Source organism: Protopterus annectens, chromosome 13.part0, assembly GCF_019279795.1.
Source record: "Protopterus annectens isolate FY-2018-M chromosome 13.part0, PAN1.0, whole genome shotgun sequence".
Lineage (NCBI taxonomy): Eukaryota > Metazoa > Chordata > Ceratodontiformes > Protopteridae > Protopterus > Protopterus annectens.
The window spans coordinates 169,529,647-169,548,350 of NC_056747.1; the positions used below are offsets into that span (position 1 = coordinate 169,529,647).

An 18,704-nucleotide genomic window follows, 5' to 3' on the forward strand; every position below is an offset into this window, starting at 1 on the left:
CGCAGGACCCAAGACATCAATAATCAGGCCGACTGAGGGCTACTGCAAGCAGATAACCCAAATATGATGACTGCAACAGTGAAACATGAACAACATCAGAGTTAATTAAAGCAGATTTTTTTCTCACAAGACAACATATGCGCCTCACAATTCAAAAAATCAAGAGAATTACAGAGGTATACATTTCCTCCCCATACCTATAAATAATTTTCCTAACTTACCAGAAAGAGTACGATTGGCATTAAAGTGAGTAGCAGCAATGGGATCAACTAAGCCTATAGCTGTGGGGTCAGGTTTGGGAATAGTGAATAAATATTTAAAAGGCTGAGGAATTTTATATATCCTAAAGGTCTTTTTAGAGGCAGCTGGTTGACAATCAAGAAAACTGCAGGCAGTAAAAACAGATATCCTCTAAAGCAGACAGAATATGTGGAATGGGAACAAGATCCGGAAAATCATTCTGTAACAACTCCGTATTTTCTGAGGGACTGCCAAACCTCCGTGTTCTTCCACTGAAAACACTGGCATATTTAGCAACAGTCTCAGAGAAACAGAAACCGCCACAGGAAGAATCAGAAACCAAGCTCTCCTCAGAGTCTGAATCAGAAATTGGTGGAAAAAACACTGAACCCGTCCAGGCATCTTCCTGTTCAGATTCAGAATCTTGAGTCTCTTCAGGAAAAGAATCCTTTCTTTCAACAAAAACTACTTTACAGGAAGGATGAACAGTCTGACTTGAACTCTGAGTCAGATCCAGTAAACTACTCCTATGCAAAGAAGTTTGAGGAGTAGTAGATACATGCTTGACTGTTTCTTTTTGACAGGAAAAATGGGGGCCAAACATAACCAACAAGAGTGGCTGTTCCTTGCTCACTGAGGGGACCCCTAGCAGCCACAATGGATGTAGCTAACCCCTGGTCCATAGTGGCTGTAGGTGCTATATCAGAGGGATCCAAAGTAAAAGGTGAGTGGTCTGAGGTACAACAAAGTATTAGTCTAAGGGTGTGCACACTTATGCAACCAGCTTATTGTATTTTTTTTATTTTTTATATTTTCCCCCTAACATATTTGTTTGTTTTAAAATTGAATAGTACAGGTTATAGGTCACATTAAAGGTGAGAAAAGTTTTGAAATTATTTATTGTGGTCTTATGTTTTTCTCTCACAAAAACCTGGCATTTTAACAGGGGTGTGTACACTTTTTGTATCCACTGTACGTCTCCCAAATATGCAACAAAATGTAAAAATGTAGAATTATTGCCTGGAAATGTTTACATATTTTTATACCACAAGTAGACTCCAGAGAATTTTTCCTCAGGCAGACAGTAGGTGTTGGAGGTATTGGGGGGTGGGGGGGGGGGGGGGTTGGGAAAATATTTTCTGGGAGTCTGGTGAGCTGGAAGACTTCAAGGATTCCCTGCGGAATGCACTGTCGAAGATGCTGGGTGGGCAGACTGGTTTGATGAGGGAGATGATTTTTCTGGGCTATGATACAGAATCGGAATTGCCTGGACATGGTAAGGCCTTGCTGTGTCTAGTAATGGTGTCTGCCAAAAAAACAATTACTAGAAAATGGAAATCAAAATATAATCCAACTACACTGGAAGAAGTGAATATAGTTGTTGTGTCTTTCGGCTTTTCCCGGTTAGGGGTTGCCACACCGGAACTCCAGTCCGCTAATGATTGGCAGTCGATTTTTACGTGCCGAGTTGCTGGCCCTAACGCATAACCTTCAATGAAGAAGTGAATATAGTAACAGAGCTAAAACAAGTGGAACTGAGGACTTTAGAAAAGGGTAGGAGCAAACTACATAGGAAAAAAATGAGAATTGTGGGAACAACACATACAAGAGAGGAATAAGGTCTAAAAGGAAGCAGGACTTAAATGAACTATGTAATGCTCAAGTGTGAAAGACTGGGTAGATTGTAAGTGATGTATAATGTTTGCTACTAGGAGTGTGACAGTATGGTTTGAGATGTAAAATGTCTGTGATTAGGACTGTGTCAGTGTGGTTTGTTTTTGCAGATGTAGTAAGTGATGGTTTAATAACCATGTTTCTTGTTTAAAAAAATAATAATTTATGTAGTATTGCTTAGGTTATATGATATATACCAATACAGTGGATATAAAATGTTTACACACCTCTGTTAAAATGCTAGGTTTTTGTGATATAAAAAAATGAGACCACAATAAATCATTTCAAAACTTTTCCCACCATGAATGTGAACCCAGAAGCTGCTGTCTTTGCTGCTCCATCCACTGCATCATGGTCTGAAGAAATAATTGTCATTTGGGCATCAGATGGGATGGTCCTTTATCAAATCTTCCAGCATCTTAGTCAATCTATCTTGCGATGCCATGCTGGAACATCATGCGAACCACACAGTTCTGTGTCCTCATGGAAAATGTAGAAGATTCAGACATATGCTTCTCAAAGCAATCTAAAGCACAAGACTTGTGTTCTGCAGTGTGGCTTCCCTCTTCAGTTGTGCTGTGGCAATGATGGAAACCAGAATGAGAGAGTTCATCAAAATATGCTGCACTGACAGCAACAATATCAGAACATTTGGTATGGTAAGAAATGATGACTTTTCCATGCATACAAGCACACACACAGGCTATTTTAATCTTATTAACTTCCTGGCTCAAAAGCCTTTCAGGTACTGACCAACACCAACAGCCCTATTAGCACCAAATGGCCCACCAACCCCAACCACTCCATTAACACCAACCTATGGGACCTTAATGTTGATGGCTTAAATGAAGAAGCTACCAAAGCTCACAGCTGAGTCCAGTGGACCAGCACAGGTTTCAGCACTCTCGCATTAAGCTCTGGCACCAAAGCCAAAATAGGAATCAGTACCAGAATCATCACCAATGCCTATGGCATGCCTGGAGATGAAGAACTAATTCAGGGTCCAGATGTAGTAACCTTGGAAAAACAAACAAGCACACAAAGGACACAGCTGTCAAGCCATTCACAACCTCCTCTAACATCAATGCTGAAGAAGTGAATAACAGAGGAAAATCATCAGCAGACGAATGGGCAGTTCTCAATAAGTCGTGGAGGTAAAATATGAGATCAAAACCATGTTAATTTCAGCTTTAATTAGGCCTCTGTCATTTTTGTTGTATTCAAAGTCCACCCTGACTCCATGGTATGACACCACCAACCTGGAAGATCTAGTGAGCAAAATAGAGTTGTTAGAGAGAGGCTGCAGTAATTAAATATATCATGAAAATTAAACCTAAAACAGCTGCAACACCAGACTTGACAAAATAGCACTAACCTGAAGAGAAACATCAGCTCTACCTTGCCTTCAGTAGACATTCACAATACTTCAAAGTCCTCTCCTCTTTTGTGTGTGAATAAGTGGGATAGATGAATGAAGAAGAGACTCTTCTGCCAATGCTTTGGCCTAGACTTTGGGTTTATGGAAGGATTCCTTGAAGGAAAAGGAGGATGCCTCTTCTTTCTGACTGCTTTGAAAAAATATCTTTAAGTATGTTTGTTTTTATTTTTTCACAAAGGGTTCTCTTCATAAGACTGGCAAATTTTGTGAACCCAAGAAAGACGACAAATCCATAAACATACCAAGTATAAACTTTGCCTGTCTTGAGGTGGGGTTTTATGCCTGCATCTACAAATCCTAAGGATTCCATACTAGCTAACAAAAATTATACCAATTTTGCCAAATAACATTGTGCCAAAAACACTGCCATCACCAGTGTCAAATTAAGTGAATGCCAGAAAAAAAATCTGAAACATTACTGGGATAAGAAATGCTATAAAACAGCAAAACTCTGCCAAAGAAGGTTCTGAACAAAGCAAAGGGGGGAATGGAAGGGAACTTAACTAATCTCAAATTGGAAGAAACACTTAAAAATGTACAAGGCAGCAACCAAAGCATAAGTAGGACAGGACACAGAATAATCTAACCTAAACAGTTTCAAGCCTGACTGTCCAGAAAAATGTATTAATTTATTAAGCAGCAACAGAAATCTGGAGAAAGACTGGGGTGTACAAATATTATGAGGGGATAGGAGAATTAAGTCTTTAAGATGTTGCCAAGACTGTGGCAAAATCTACCTGCTGAACAGCATGGAGAAGATCATCCTAGATAACAGAATTTCTTTCTTTACTGACAATAAATGCTCAGGCAACCCACTTAATATAACTTCTTTCAGTAACAGCACTTCTAACTCAATTATTATTCCTTCTCCAGAATTATTTTACACTCAAAAAAAAAAAAGAATCACTGGTAAAGGTATTATTATATGAAGACTCTACAGTTCTTCTAGCAATTCTTTATAACTTCATTTGTCAATATGCTCAAGTCACCATATATGCTAAGTGTAGTTCTTTGCTTGGGGTGTACTTAACTTTCACAGTACATTTTTGCAGTTTAAGTAATATAATCTGCAATCTCACAGCTACCATGCACAAAGATGTTCTTAATACTAACTTGACCTTTGAACATGTGTCTGCTGCAGTAAGAAAATCGTTTTACACTGCACAACCTGTAAATAAAGGCATGGCATCCCAGTCCACGGAAGTCACTGTTCCACTCTACTGAGCTCTCAACAGACCCAGTCATTGAGACAACTCACCCTTTGCCATGCACCTGACCAAGTACTTTAAAAAGCTTCAGAGATCACAGAAGGCCCTCATAAAGAGAATATAGGGAAGTAAGCAACAAATCCTAGCAGACTGTCTCAAACTCCTGTCCCTGTACTCCGTTTCCTATAGATTGCTGAGTGATGATCTATGCGTAGCCTACAAGGGATCCTCTGATTCCACACTGATGGACTTGTTGCACTTGTTGCACATCCATAAAACAAACGGCATAAGAAAATTTTAAGGACTTAAAATTCATCTGCAACATAAATAAGACATGATGGAGAGCTAGGTATGCATCTCAAAGATTACCCAATCACTGGTACAGGCTTCCCGTCTATAAGAAGCAAAGCTCATTCCTAAACAAATTCACACATAACTTAGCCCAATGAATGGACAATTGAGAATTTATCCTCTCATTTGGCACCTACATCCCTAATGGACAGGGGCATCCTCTGAATGCTTGAAGTGTACAAGCCTACATAATAACCACAAAATTCCTTAGAGTATTGACACATACCAGCAATATTTTGGTAAATTTGGGGTAAGCTTGGCTAGGCTTAAAATGTTTCTTGGCAGATAGCCTACCAACCACCTATGAACCTATAATATGCTTTAGAAAGGTTTATGGTTCACTTCATTTGAGCATTCTTACCAAAGAAATAGTCATGTAATTTCACCCATCTGGGTACTACTGCTAATAATTCATTTCATACACGAACATGTCTTTTTTGCTCATCTCTAAATGTTCTTGACCCAGAAAGCTGGCCTACTTTCTTTTAAGACCAAGGCTCTTCTAGCAGTCTAAGTGGTATCCACTTATAATCCAAATGGCTTATACTCATGCAATGGAATTTTAACAATCTGCTCATTCTGTAACTAGATTCTTATGCATTTCACAACTCTTTTCTTGTACACAGTTCCATCACTGTGCTACCTCCAGCTTTCTCACAGACATGGTCATCTCAGATGTATTAGATAAAGACTTTAACAAGACAATGCACTACTACTAGAAACAGTAATGGCTTCCTACCTTCTGGCTTTGGCATCTCTACAGCTGCCCTTTTTCTTTATCAGACTTCACTTCCTCTGATATACATTTTAGACTTGAGATCTACATTTTAGACTTGAGACTCTTATTTTACAATTGCTCTTACATGATTTGAAATTATACCATTTTACTCTATTCAGCAGCTGTACTAATCTCCTGTTATGCTCCTCGTGTACCTGACATCACAGATTAACTAAAATACGTTCACAACACCTTCCAAGCCTTCGGTTATTCACCATAAAAGTTGTTTGCAACGCTTCTGATATTGATGGGTCATTACACAGAAGTCTAAGGAATCTACTTCTCCTTAAATGCTTGTTAAATTTACACAAGTTGGAATTTTTTTGCACCTCTAGCTCCATCTGGCACACACCCTGTACTGCATCTAATAGTGAAAGGAATGTAGCATAACTGAGACAATCAAACTGCAAGAAAATTATACTGATAGCGTTTAATTGCTTTATTCATATCCTGCAGAGCAATATAAATATGAATAAAGCAGGTAAAAGAAATTAGTACCACTGCTTCAATTATACACTGTAGACTAATACAAATGTGAATCTTTTCTTGTCAACGGTAACCACATTATTCACCCATCTGGTTGGCTCAAACTACTTCTTAGATCCAAATGTTTTCTTTCACTTAACTTCCAGCACACAGTTATAGTAAAGAAAGTTAATAGCATTTTTCTTGAAGCACGTGTCAACAGCATAGCATCAGATTTATTTGCATGTAATATTCCCCTGGCAAAATGCCTACACCTATAAATACAAATCAGAATCGCCCTTAAAGTCATGTAGAAATACTTTTTAGAACTTCTTTTAGAAGAAATTATGCTCTCATCATCTAAAGTAGTTTTTGCTTTAGTTTCTACACTAGAACTGTATTTGTTCAGTTTAATAAACCTGTGTTTGTATTTAATGTATGCTGAGCAAACTGTGCCCAGAAGCAGGCCAAAGCCTGTCAGGTATCTGCATTACATCTTCACCTCCAATAGTTGCTGGGAATTTACCTAGTTATCAATGTTATCAATGCACCAATTCTACAATGCTGTCATAAAACACTTGACATAATGACAAATTAAGAAAGGGGCCACTGATAATGCACATGACTTAAAACCCCCTACCACAATAAAACACCTTGAAAACCTACCAGACGTGAAACTTTATTTTTACAGTCCAAGTAGCTGATGAAACTAAAATGAAAATATCAGAACTTATAAAATACATAGGTTCATAGATAGGTACTAGGCTATCTGCCCGAAGGCATTTATAAGCCTAGCCGGAATGTGTTGGGCTTTCGCCACCCCCTTAGATTAGTGCCCTGTGCCTCTGTCCAACACAGCCATTGAAGTGATCCCTGGAGTAAACTTTCTGTTTCCCATTCATTCGTCAAGGTTTCTCTTGAAGAGGGTTATAGCGAGGAGCTCTGCCTAATGTAGATTGGAATCTTGTTCCAGAGCATGGGAAGTCTCTGGGACAGGAATCTATCCCTCTAGCACGTCCTATTTATTGTTTGGGTGAGGTTTAGATCCCTGGAGCGTGTGGCTCAAGGGGATATGGTTTTCTTTAGGTGGAGCATGTCCATCAATTCTGGGTGGGACATGGCCTTGTATGTCAGGCAGAGATCACCTTTGGGTAGGCAGTATGCAACCGAGTACAGCTGGAGTTTTTTCAGTCGAGCTGCATAGGGCATCTGCTTGAAGCCAGTGATCCTCTTGGTGAGGTACTTCTGTGGTCTTTCCAGTTGTTGCAGGTGTCTTGTAAGGTACATCCCAAATGGGGCATTGTACTCTATGATGGGTCTGATGAGTGATGCGTAGAGGGGCCCAATGACCTCTTTTGATCTGGATGCAAACCCTTTTGTGATTAGGTGGGCCACATAGAAGGATTTTCTAACCACTTTGGCAATGCGATTATCAAAGGAGAGGTTATTATCTACTTGGGTCCCCAGATCCCTTATTACGTCTTCCGTATTTAGAGGGCTATCACCTATGTGGTAGTTTGTGGGTACTTTGTTTTTTCCGAAGGGAATGACTATGCACTTTTTAGCATTTAGCTTGAGGCCATTGTTTTGACACCAGGTATCTGTCTCAGTGAGACCCTTTTGGAGGATGTCTGTGTCAGCCGGAGAGTCAATTATAGCCCCTAGTTTGCAGTCATCTGCAAACTTGGTCAGCCATAGTCCTCCTGTGCTTTCCGGTACCTCTGAGAAGTATATGCTGAACAAGAGGGGTCCTAGGACTGAGCCCTGGGGAATGCCACTACTAACTGGTTTAGAGTCAGACCTAGCTCCCGCAACTCTTACCATGTGGGTTCTGTCCATGAGCCAGTTGGAAACCCATCTTGTGATGTAGGGGTTTATGTTCAGGCTGGTGAGCTTGTCTATAATACCGGAGTGGGGAATGGTGTCGAAGGCCTTTGCGAGGTCTAGGTAGGCTGTGTGGACCACCTTTCTCTTGTCTATAGCCTTGGTAACTGTCTCAAAGAAGTCCACCAGGTGTAGGAGGCATGATCTGCCCTTAAAGCCAAACTGGGTAGGGTCCAGTGTTTGGAGGTTCCCAATGTCTCTGTTAATGAGATGCATGATGATGCGCTCCATAGCTTTGCAGACCAAGCTAGTCAGGCTTATAGGGCGATAGTTCCTGGGGTCTGTTGTGGCTCCACCTGTGTGGAACAGAATAACCGTTGCTGTGCGCCACTCTGTGGGCATGTAGTCTGTGGAGAAGCTGAGTTTAAACAGTGTGTTTAGGTGAGGGGTTAGTTCATCTTTGAGCTCATGTAGGACACAGCCTGGGACACTGTCCGGTCCCCACTGATGCTGTGTTTTTGGCTTTGGAGAGGGCTGTTTTAACCTGAGTGTTTGTGATTTCAGGGGCACTACATTCTTCTGGTATAGTTATGGGCCCTTTTGGGGGTGAGAGGGGGTGAAGTTTGCACTGAACCTGTCTGCCAGGATGTTGGCTATATCGGTTGGTTCAATGTATTTTGTGTCATTCTGCACTAACTCCGAGCAGATCTGAGAATTGCCACAAGATTCTTGACATAGCCAAAGAATGCCTTGTGGTTATCGTTGGAGTCCATGGCAATTTTACTTTCGAAGCTAGCCTTGGATGATTTTATGAGGGAACATAGTTTCTTGCTGATACTGATCAGGGATGTCTTCCCTTCTTGGGATTTTGCTCTTTTCTGTACTAGTTTCCTCCTTCTATTGTATAGCTTGTTTATGTCAGGGGTCCACCAGACTGGTTTCCTTTTCTTGGAGGAGTGAGTCTTGATTTTGCTTGGGATAGCATGATCCACGCATTCTTGTAGGTGCCCATAGAGTGCATTAGTAAAGGATTTTGCAGCTTGGACAGCATTAGCCTTTAGCATGGGGACTTCAAAACTTCCCACCTCGGTCTTAAGTAACGTGAAGTTTGCTTTTGAAAAGTTTTTCACGGTAGTTTCTTTGACCGGGAGTGGTGGCAGAATGTGGATATCCAGAGTGATTAGTTTATGGTCAGATCTAACCAGCGAGGGGTTGATCTCCGGTGTGGAACACCGGTCGTCCATGTTGGTGATGACCAGGTCCAATATGTTGTCACCTCTGGTGGGGGTGTTGACCAGTTGATCCAGGGCATTTTTGTTTATAAATTCAAGGAAATGTTGGGCAAGGGAGTTTGTACTTGAGTAGTTCTCCCAGTTAATGTTTGGATAATTGAAATCACCCACTATCAGGGTGTTTGGTAGGACCTTTATGTTTCCCAGTGTTTCCAAGAATGCGGAGTGGGGGTCCTGGGACATGGTGGGTGATCTGTAGCAAGCTATAATTTGAATAGCGGTTTTGCCCATTGTTAGTTGCATGTGGATGATCTCTGAAGCATCGTGCTGTGCCACTAACCTGGAGGTGTGAGTATCCTTGATGAATATGGATACTCCCCCGCCTTTTGTATTTCAGTCTGGGCTTTGTGGCCAAAATGTATGGTATGAGTTGTAGCCTGGTAGTGCTGGGGTGCTCTCTGGAGCCTTAAACCAGGTTTCGGTTACTGCACACATATCGATTTTCTCCATACTGAGGAGTGCCTCGAGTGCGTGCATTTTGAGGTTTAGACTTCTGGCATTAAGTAGCATTACCCTCAGTTTTTTGTTACTTGTGCTATTTACGACGGTGGGTTTGTCTTTTGAACCTTGTCTAAAAAAAGGCACTATGGGGGTGGCAAGTGCCTTGGCCACTATTCGAAAACTTAAGGGTGACAGGTGCAAGCCATTTCTAGCGAAGCAGCGTGGCTTGTCGAGCATGTCATCCCAGGCTGACAGACACTGGATCCCCTTTGAATGACAGCAGAAGCTTAGCCAATTGTTGAAATTGATAATTTTTTCCCTATAATGTGGTATCATTCTTGGTGAGGGCAGGATGCTACTCAGGGTCATGGTCATACCGGCCTGGGGTACATGATCAGAGAGCTCCTCCATCTCTCTTTTCATATAGTCCCCAGAGGTATGGCTCAGGTCATTCACACCAACATGGACAATGACAAGAGTCATATTTGTACTTGTTCTGGAGTGACCTGAGTGCTTGTGTTATGTGGCGGATCCTGGTACCAGACAGGCAGCTAACAGTAACCTTCTCCTTGTTCAGCCTAGTGAGTGGGACATCAGTGTGCCTGACTATACAGTCACCTATTACTAGTGTGTTGGGTATGTTATTTTGTCTTAAGGGCTATGATTGCATGGCACACTGGTTTTGTGAAGTAAGTGTTTCATGGTTTGTGTTGGGGGGTAGAGGTTGCTTGGATGTCTGCTTTGGAGGTCTCTTGCTTTTGCAGATTTTTATTTAGAGCCTCCGAGTACATTTTCATGTATTTATGTGTGTTTTTTTTACCTGTGCTGGTTTCATAGGTCTATGTGAGACTGGTGGTGTGATGCAAGTAATTCCCTTCTCCTCTTGACTGCCTGGTCCATTCTGGCGTGAGAGAGTTTGGCTGTATAATTGCATCTCTGGCATGTATTAGTGTTTGGTGGAAGGAGGACTGTCTGTGTACATGAGGCAATTGTAACATGGTCTCAAAATGCCCAGATTCACCAGTTGGACAGGAGAGTACACCTGAAACTGCCCTTTGGACATGCCTGGATAGGTACAATGAATAGTTTTACTGATTGGCTGGTAAGGTCGAACAGACAACCTTGTCCTTCTCTACAATATAGGGGGTCTAGTGCTAAGGTTTATTAGTGCTTGCTATGAGTTTAGAGCAAGTGCCAGGATGAGAAGTGAATGGTTTGAGTGCTTAAGTTGAAAGTTTGTCTAGTTCCAAGGGAGAAATTGAAGAGTAGACTTTGTGGAGCCCGGAATAGTTATACCCTAGCTAACCAGTGCTGCCCGGTGTGCAAAACCTTGCAAATGCGGGTTTTATAGCAGGGAAATGAAAGAGATAGAAATTAGCCCAAAATGGCCAATAAACTACTAATTTCTGGGCTGAAACCACTCCTCCAGGGACAGATAGGCTGCTGAAAGCTCCCTCTCTCACAGTGAGCAGAGAAACTTCCTTCTATCCAAGTAAGGAATGGGCAAACACAGAAACTTGTAACACAGCCCTGAATTCAGCACTAACCTGAAAACTGGACTACACTAGCTTGGAAAGGCGGGAAAACTATTTTTTTTTTTGTTTTTTTCAGAAAATAAATCAGATACAATCAAAAAAACAATTTAAATGCACAGAAATGGCTATCACACTTGAGTGTGTAGCCTACAACAGTTAAACAGGTAATTTAAACACAAAAATGACTTTGTTAAAGTGCAGGCAGTAAAATAAGTACAATATGTAGCTGAAACAAGCTTTTTAAATCACAGAAACTCTAGAAAACCGGCGTTTAGGCGGAATTAGCTAAAAGCAGCAAGAAAATGCAGAAAAATGATACTTAATCACTCCAAAGTCTCTCTTTTGTCTCTCTGCTGCTGTAGAACTCTGCAGGGCACCAGGCAGGAGTTTGCTGAGTTGTATACAAGCACAAAAACCTTGCAAATGCGGGTTTTATAGCAGGGAAATGAAAGAGAGAAATTAGCCCAAAATGGCCAATAAACTACTAATTTCTGGGCTGAAACCACTCCTCCAGGGACAGATAGGCTGCTCAAAGCTCCCTCTCATAATGGACAGAGAAACTTCATTCTATCCAAGTAAGGTATGGGCAAACACAGAAACTTGTAACAAAGACCTGAATTCAACACTAACCTGAAAACTGGACTATACTAGCTTAGAAAGGCGGGAAAACTTTTTTTTTTCCCCATAGAAATGTCTACAGTAAGTATACCTTTGAGACGCCCCGATGCTGCTTTCCAGTAAACTATGCCTTCATATAACAGCTGTTGCTTGCCCTGAGACATAGCCTCCTTTCGGAAAACAAAGCCATTTGTGAGTCTTCCAACAGATTTGGGGTCCATTTTGTTAAATATTTCTTTCAATCTCTGTGCCTTTTCATACTTGTTGACAGTTGAATCTACATGTGTAATCACATCCTTGATGAGGCTGAGGGCTCGAGTAAGGTCTTCATGGTCTTCAGAATCCACTATATAGAGAAAAGAACAAGATGGTTACTATCTCAGAATTAATATTACCATTCTATAAGACATGATTGCCAACAGAACATAACTGCTAGCACTACTGCAATATGCTTTCACATTTTTCACATTCTAAAAAATACATCAATATTTTTCCAGTTCATTTATCTAGAATGATACAACACATCCCCACTGTTCTGCCAGAAGCGTTATCAACTGACTACGCAGCAGCTTGTTCATACTATTGTCCTCCTAACGAACAGGGCACATCAACTGTATGGCAACAGAGTACACTTTTTCAAATCAGATTTTTCCTGGCACTGTCACCAGCACTGTATGTACAACACTGCTCTTCACAATTTTTCTACCTAATAACAGTACAGGTCAAAGTAAGTGAATGTGGATTCCACACACAAGAATCTACCCCTCTTCCCCAGTCTAGCCCTCCCTTTCGGAGAATAAGGTTATTAGACCTAAGAGCACACATTCTATTTAACCCACAATGGCTTTGCTGCTGATAGGAGTTAATGTAGCCATATTAAGGCCAGTTTGAGTGCACCCTACATATTTTTTCTCTCCTTGTTCTTCATGGTTACTGGCCTGGCACCCCAGTATTCCATCATGCTGGGCCCACCAGCTATCACCTTTTGCAACCCCAGACTATTCTAGTATTGCTGAGGTCGGTTGCGAATTTAGACATAAAGGGGTCAGCACTTCTTTGCATCTGTCTGGGGGGGGGGTTGATATGACCTACCCAATTCCCCCAGCTCCTCTGTGGATTTAATGGTGTATCTGAGGAGCAGGTGTGCAATGGAGATGCGTGGCATATCATCCAGTCTAAGCAGCAGCTCAGCCATGTCTCCACCCTTCTCCATCTTGCCAGACACTCCTATAATCATGCTATTCCCAGCCTCCACTACAGATGGACACAGAGATGTACACAGATCTACCCACTCTCCCCGGGATGGTAACACCTATCCATTCCAACCACTCCACTAGTCACCCAAGCCATTAATGGCACCCAAATGGGCTGGGCCACAGTCAGGACTTTATCCCTCTATGTCACTGGGTAGCAGACCCCACACATTTTACTTGGCAAGTACTCTCAAGACACCATCAGACAGACTAAGACCATATATTCACTCTGATCCTACCACATGTAACAACAGTGACTGAGAATGCATCAGCTATTTGACAACTACTCTACAAACCATATATACACACACACACACATATATATATATATATATATGTGTGTGTGTGTGTACGCGCGCGCGCGTGTGAAAATTTATATTATATATATATATATATATATATATATATATATATATATATATACACACACATATATGTATGCGTCTACTTCCGATTCTTGAAAACAAGCAGTTATGTACTCACCATAACGTTCGATGTATGTAGTCCATCTCACCTTACATTCTTATCCCTGGGTTCGGAGCTGAACCTCAGCTCTGACTCGGCCATACTCTAGTTTGAAGTCTTCAATTAGCTCGTGGCTAACAGGTATCCCATCATGCAACAGGCCCATTTCCCAGATCTTGTTTGCTGCAAGCGCACACACATACTGAGAACAACCACCCCAACCAAAAAGACCACTGACAAATAGAGACTATACCACCAGGTCCTCAAGGAGGGGGGGTTAGTAAGAATGTAAGGCGAGAAGGACTACATACATCAAACGTTATGGTGAGTACATAACTTCTTGATGTTATGTAGTCCAATCTCACCCTTCATTCTTACCCCTGAGGCAGCGTCCCTAGCACCTTGACCTTGGGTGGCTCAGTGAAAAATACTCTTGAACACTGTGGAACCAAAGGAAGATCTGCCTCTAGAGACCAGATCTAATTTGTAGTGACTACTAAAAGTATGAGGTGAAGCCCATGTTGCTGCAGCACAAATATCATCCATAGAAATCCTAGCCTGAAATGCAGTAGAGGTAGCCACAGACCGTGTAGAATGAGCCTTCACTGTAAAGGGTAATTCTTTGCCACTGGAACCATAAATAAATGAGATGCAATTGGAGATCCAGCAAAACAAAGTTACTTTAGAGACAGGATCCCCAAGTCTGTCTGAAAACAAGCCTTACAGTTGATCTGATTTCCTGAAATCTTTTGTCCTATGTAAATAGAAACGCAATTGTCTATAACGTTTGGTTGATGAAACTTAAATTCTGCCTTGTTAGAAAATTCAGGAAAAAACACAGGCAATTTAATGGATTGGTTGATATTGACAACAGAAGCAACCCTTGGAATAAAAGAAGGACTGGTTCTTAAGGAGACCCTGTCTTTGTGAAACACCAAATAAGGTGGCTTAATCGATAAAGCTTGGAGCTCAGAGACCCGCCTAGATGAAGTTACGGCTACCAACAATACTGTCTTCCATGACAAGAATTTTAGGTCACACATAGCTGCAGGCTCTAAGGGGAGCCAAGGTGAGCTTCTGTAAAACAAAATTGAGGTCCCATGGCATTACTGGATCAAAGACTGGAGGTCAGAGTAACATTGTCCCTTTCAGAAAGGACCTACAAAGCCTATGAGCCATAAGGTTGGGCTCATTAGTAACGTGAAAGGTAGAAATCGCTGCCAATTGCACTTTAATGGTTGCTGCAGCTGATCCCTGACTGAACAGTTGAGAGAGAAATTCTAATATTGCCGAAATAGGAGCTTTATAAGGATCAATACGTCCTTCACGGGCCCAAATGGAGAATCTCTTCCACTTACTGGAATAAATCTTCCTCGTAGAAGGCTTGTGAGAAGAACACAGAATGTGGACCACTTCTGGGGAAAAATCATGAAGCCGGACTAGGGACGGAACTGGAGCAGCCAAGCTGTCAACTTGAGGGTCTGGAGGGAGCGATAGAACTGTCCTGACATATGAGTCAGCAGATCTGTATCTGGGTCCAGAATCTAGGGATCGTCCATTAGATAGGGTTGACGGAAGGGAAACCAAATCTGACAAGGCCAGTGTGGGGAAATCAGGATCATTTTGCTTCCCAAAGACTGCTTTCTGAATTACCTTTGATATCAGAGGAAACGGAGGAAAGGCATAGAGAAGACCGGAGGGCCAATCGTGAACCAGAGTGTCCCTGGGTGTCTCCCCCTCCGGGGGGGAAAGGGTGAAGTAGCTGCTGCATTTGGCATTGAGGGGGCTGGCAAATGGATCGCAGCAAGGCTGACCCCATCTGCGGAATATCTTCTCCACAACATATTTGTTCAGGGACCATTCATGAGGCATTAGTACAGCTCTGCTCAGCCTGTTGGCAATCATGTTGGACTTCCCCGGTATATGCGTTGCAACTAGAAAGCATTGGGAAGACACTGCCCACTGCCAAACTCAAAGTGCCTCTCTGCAAAGGGGGTATGATTTGGTTCCTACCTGCTTGTTCAGATACCACACCACTGACATGTTGTCCGAGTGGATTGCAATTGTCCCTAGAGGGCAAAGCTTTGAAGTGCTTGCAACGCTAATAGCACTGCTCTCATCTCCAAGACACAGATATGCAAATGGGTCTTGTAATCCTGCCATGTGCCTTGGACTGTCCTGCTGTGATAATGCCCCCCCACCTGATCTGGGAGGCATCCGTGGTCACCGTGGCAACTGGAGAAGATGGTACAAAAGGCTTGCCCACGTTGAGATTGCTGGCCTGAAGCCACAAGCGTAGATCCTGCTTGCACGTTTCCATAATCAGAATAGAATGGGAGAATGGAAGATACTGTAGTGACCATTGGGTGAAAAGCATCCACTGAAGAACCCTCATGTGTAGTCTGGCAAGGGGAACTAGCATGATCATGGCAGCCATGGTTCCTAATAACTTGAGGACCACTTTTGCCTTGACCTTCCTCAATGGTAGTAAGGCGTAGACCTGCTGTTGTAGAGTCTGAATTCTCTCTTCTGGTAAGAAGGTCCTCATGAGCACTGTATCTAGTTCGGCACCGATAAAAGTGACACGCTGCGAGGGCAACAAGGCGATTTTTCCCAATTTAGAGCAATTCCTAACCTTTGGCTAACTGTAATGGTGGCATCCCTGGTCTGTAACAGTAGATACCTGGTGGTGGCAGAAAGGAGCCAGTCATCCAGGTACGGAAACACTTGGAATCCCTGACGTCTCAAGTGAGCCATTACTACTGCCATGCATTTGGTGAACACCCTGGGGGCTGTGGTGAGACTAAAGGGCAGGGCGCGAAACTGAAAATGACTGGCTCCCAGCTGGAAGCATAGATGACTTCTCGATGCCCTGTCCATCTTGATATGGTAGTAAGCATCTTTGAGGTCGATGGAGCATATCCACACATCTTTCCCTAACAGAGGGAGTATTGACTGTAAGGTGACCATGCGGAACTTGGACTTTTGTACATGTAGGATCAATCGGCTGAGATCCAAGATGGGTATCAGGTTCCCTGTTCTTTTAGGCACCAAAAAGAATCTGAACTAAGTCCCTAATCCTACTTGGTCTGCGGGGACAGGCTGGATGGCTCTCTTTGAAAGCAACTTTTTTTTATTTCTAAAGTTGCAAAATCCCTTTGACCAGGAGGAACGTGTGGAATTCTCTTGGTTGGCAGGGGAAAAGAAGAGAAGGGAATATGATAACCTCTGGAAATTATCTTTAAAACCCACTCGTCTTGGGTGATGTTTTGCCAGGCTTCTGGGAATTAAGAAATGAGACCCCCGACCAGCTCCAGAGATGCACAGTCAGGCCTCCTTTCAGGAGCACTGGTAGGGAGAACCGCAAAAGAAATCACGGTCCCCCTGGTTAAGCGGGCCTCCTCTGCCTCTAGAGCGGAATCTACCTGAATTTCCACCCCCTCCCCTGCCTCTGGAGAGGGAATCACTTTGTGTGTCCTGAAAAAACCTTTGTGACTTCCTGAACCACATTTTCTCCCCCCTTCTGGCCCTTGGGGTAAGGTCTAGAAGGCATGGAAAAACGGACTCCCATGGCAGACAGGTTTTTTCCTTTCTGCTGACACCTAGTGAGAGTGTCCTTCACCTTGGTTCCGAATAACGATGAACTGTCAAATGGGGCGTTGGTGAATGTAGACTTGAAGGCCTCCATGAAGTTATACAGGCGCATCCAGGAGTGTCTCCTAAGAGCGACTCGGGAACACGCTGCCCTGCTCGCTAAGTCGGCTGCGTATGACATCAGCCTCATGGAGGAGTTGGTAAGGGAATTTAGGGTAGACATCTATGCACTGACCTTCTGTGCCATGGCATCAGAAATGTTACCCTGTAGAGAATCTCCTAACTCTTTTAGGAGATCTCTCTGGAGCCCTGTAAAATTCGTCAAGTAGTTCAGCGACCACAGAGTAAAGGCCGCTGAGGTAAACACATGCATCCCATACCTGTCCATGGCCTGGGACTCCTTGTTAGGCGGATGGACGGTAGACGAAGTTTCAGCAAGTTCCTTCTTGGTGGCTGCTGCCACCACCATGGCATCTACTGGAACGCCTTTCATCAGATATTCCTTGTCTGTGGGATCGGACAAAAACTTATTGGGTCTCCTAGGGACAGGTTTCACAGTGTCAGGAGTTTCCCACACCTTTCGACAGACAAGATCTAGTAGCTCATTGAAAGGGGGAGACACCCAAGAGGCAGAAGGTTGAGGCCCGAAAGCCTTCAGCAACACAGACTCCTCATCAGAAGGGGATCTGGAGGGCCAGCCGCCTCTCTGCTTCAAGATCTCCAAGATATCTGAAAAAGAGATATCTTCAGAAATTGACTTGGGGGACCCCTCTGACTCCTCAAGGTCGGTGTCCGACGTGAGAGACTCATCCGGGGAGTCAACGCATTTCCTCTTACACAATCTCTTTCTGGTGGGCTCCTCAGGCAAAAACTCTGGGGAGACGTCAAAGTTGGGGAACACTGGTGGAGGTATTCTGAGGCCTTGGGTCTCCTCTGTCCATGAATAGAGGGTGATCAGAAACTGACACCGGTGCCGGAGGGAGCAGAGTGTCGGTGCTGTAGGATGCAGCTGACGACCTGGCCAGCATGCTCCTATAACCTCGAAAGCTGATCCCCCCTGGCTCCGAAGGTCAATTAACCATAGAGGATACAGTAGTAGCCCTCGGCGCCGAGGAGATGAGGTCCGAAGCAGATGTCGGGTCCAAGCTCACCCAAGCCAAAGCACCGAGAGGAAGGCTTGGAACCGATGAAGATCGATCAGAGCCCTCGGGTCCGACCGGGGAACTGTGGACCCTCGACCCCGTGGACTGAACCAACAAGGTCAGAGTGGAAATCGGAACAGAGAAGCCAGGCGTAGCTACTGGAACTGACCTAACGGCACCCAACGGAACCGACAACTCTGGCTCCAACAGCCGAGAAAAAGGCATGGAGGAAGAACAACACACGATGAAGGAGCCATGGTCTCCGGAGCAGACTGCATCAGAGCCGAAAAGAATTTGGCCAGCACCGATGACTGAAGCAGTTTCTTCATGACTCTATCAACATCCTCATTAGAAAGGGACCTCGAGGACCTGGAGAATATAGTTGG

The 18,704-nt window shown here is 43.3% G+C and overlaps 1 protein-coding gene across 1 annotated transcript in view; it reads right to left on the reverse strand.

Annotated features, from left to right (window-relative positions):
• The window catches only part of ARHGEF18 (Rho/Rac guanine nucleotide exchange factor 18), a 2,448,098-nt gene that overhangs the window by 629,132 nt on the left and 1,800,262 nt on the right, over positions 1–18,704 (reverse strand). Inside the window, exon 21 of the mRNA XM_044090748.1 lies at positions 11,956–12,210. Coding sequence (XP_043946683.1) covers positions 11,956–12,210 — 255 coding nt within the window. The remainder of the gene's footprint in view (positions 1–11,955; positions 12,211–18,704) is intronic.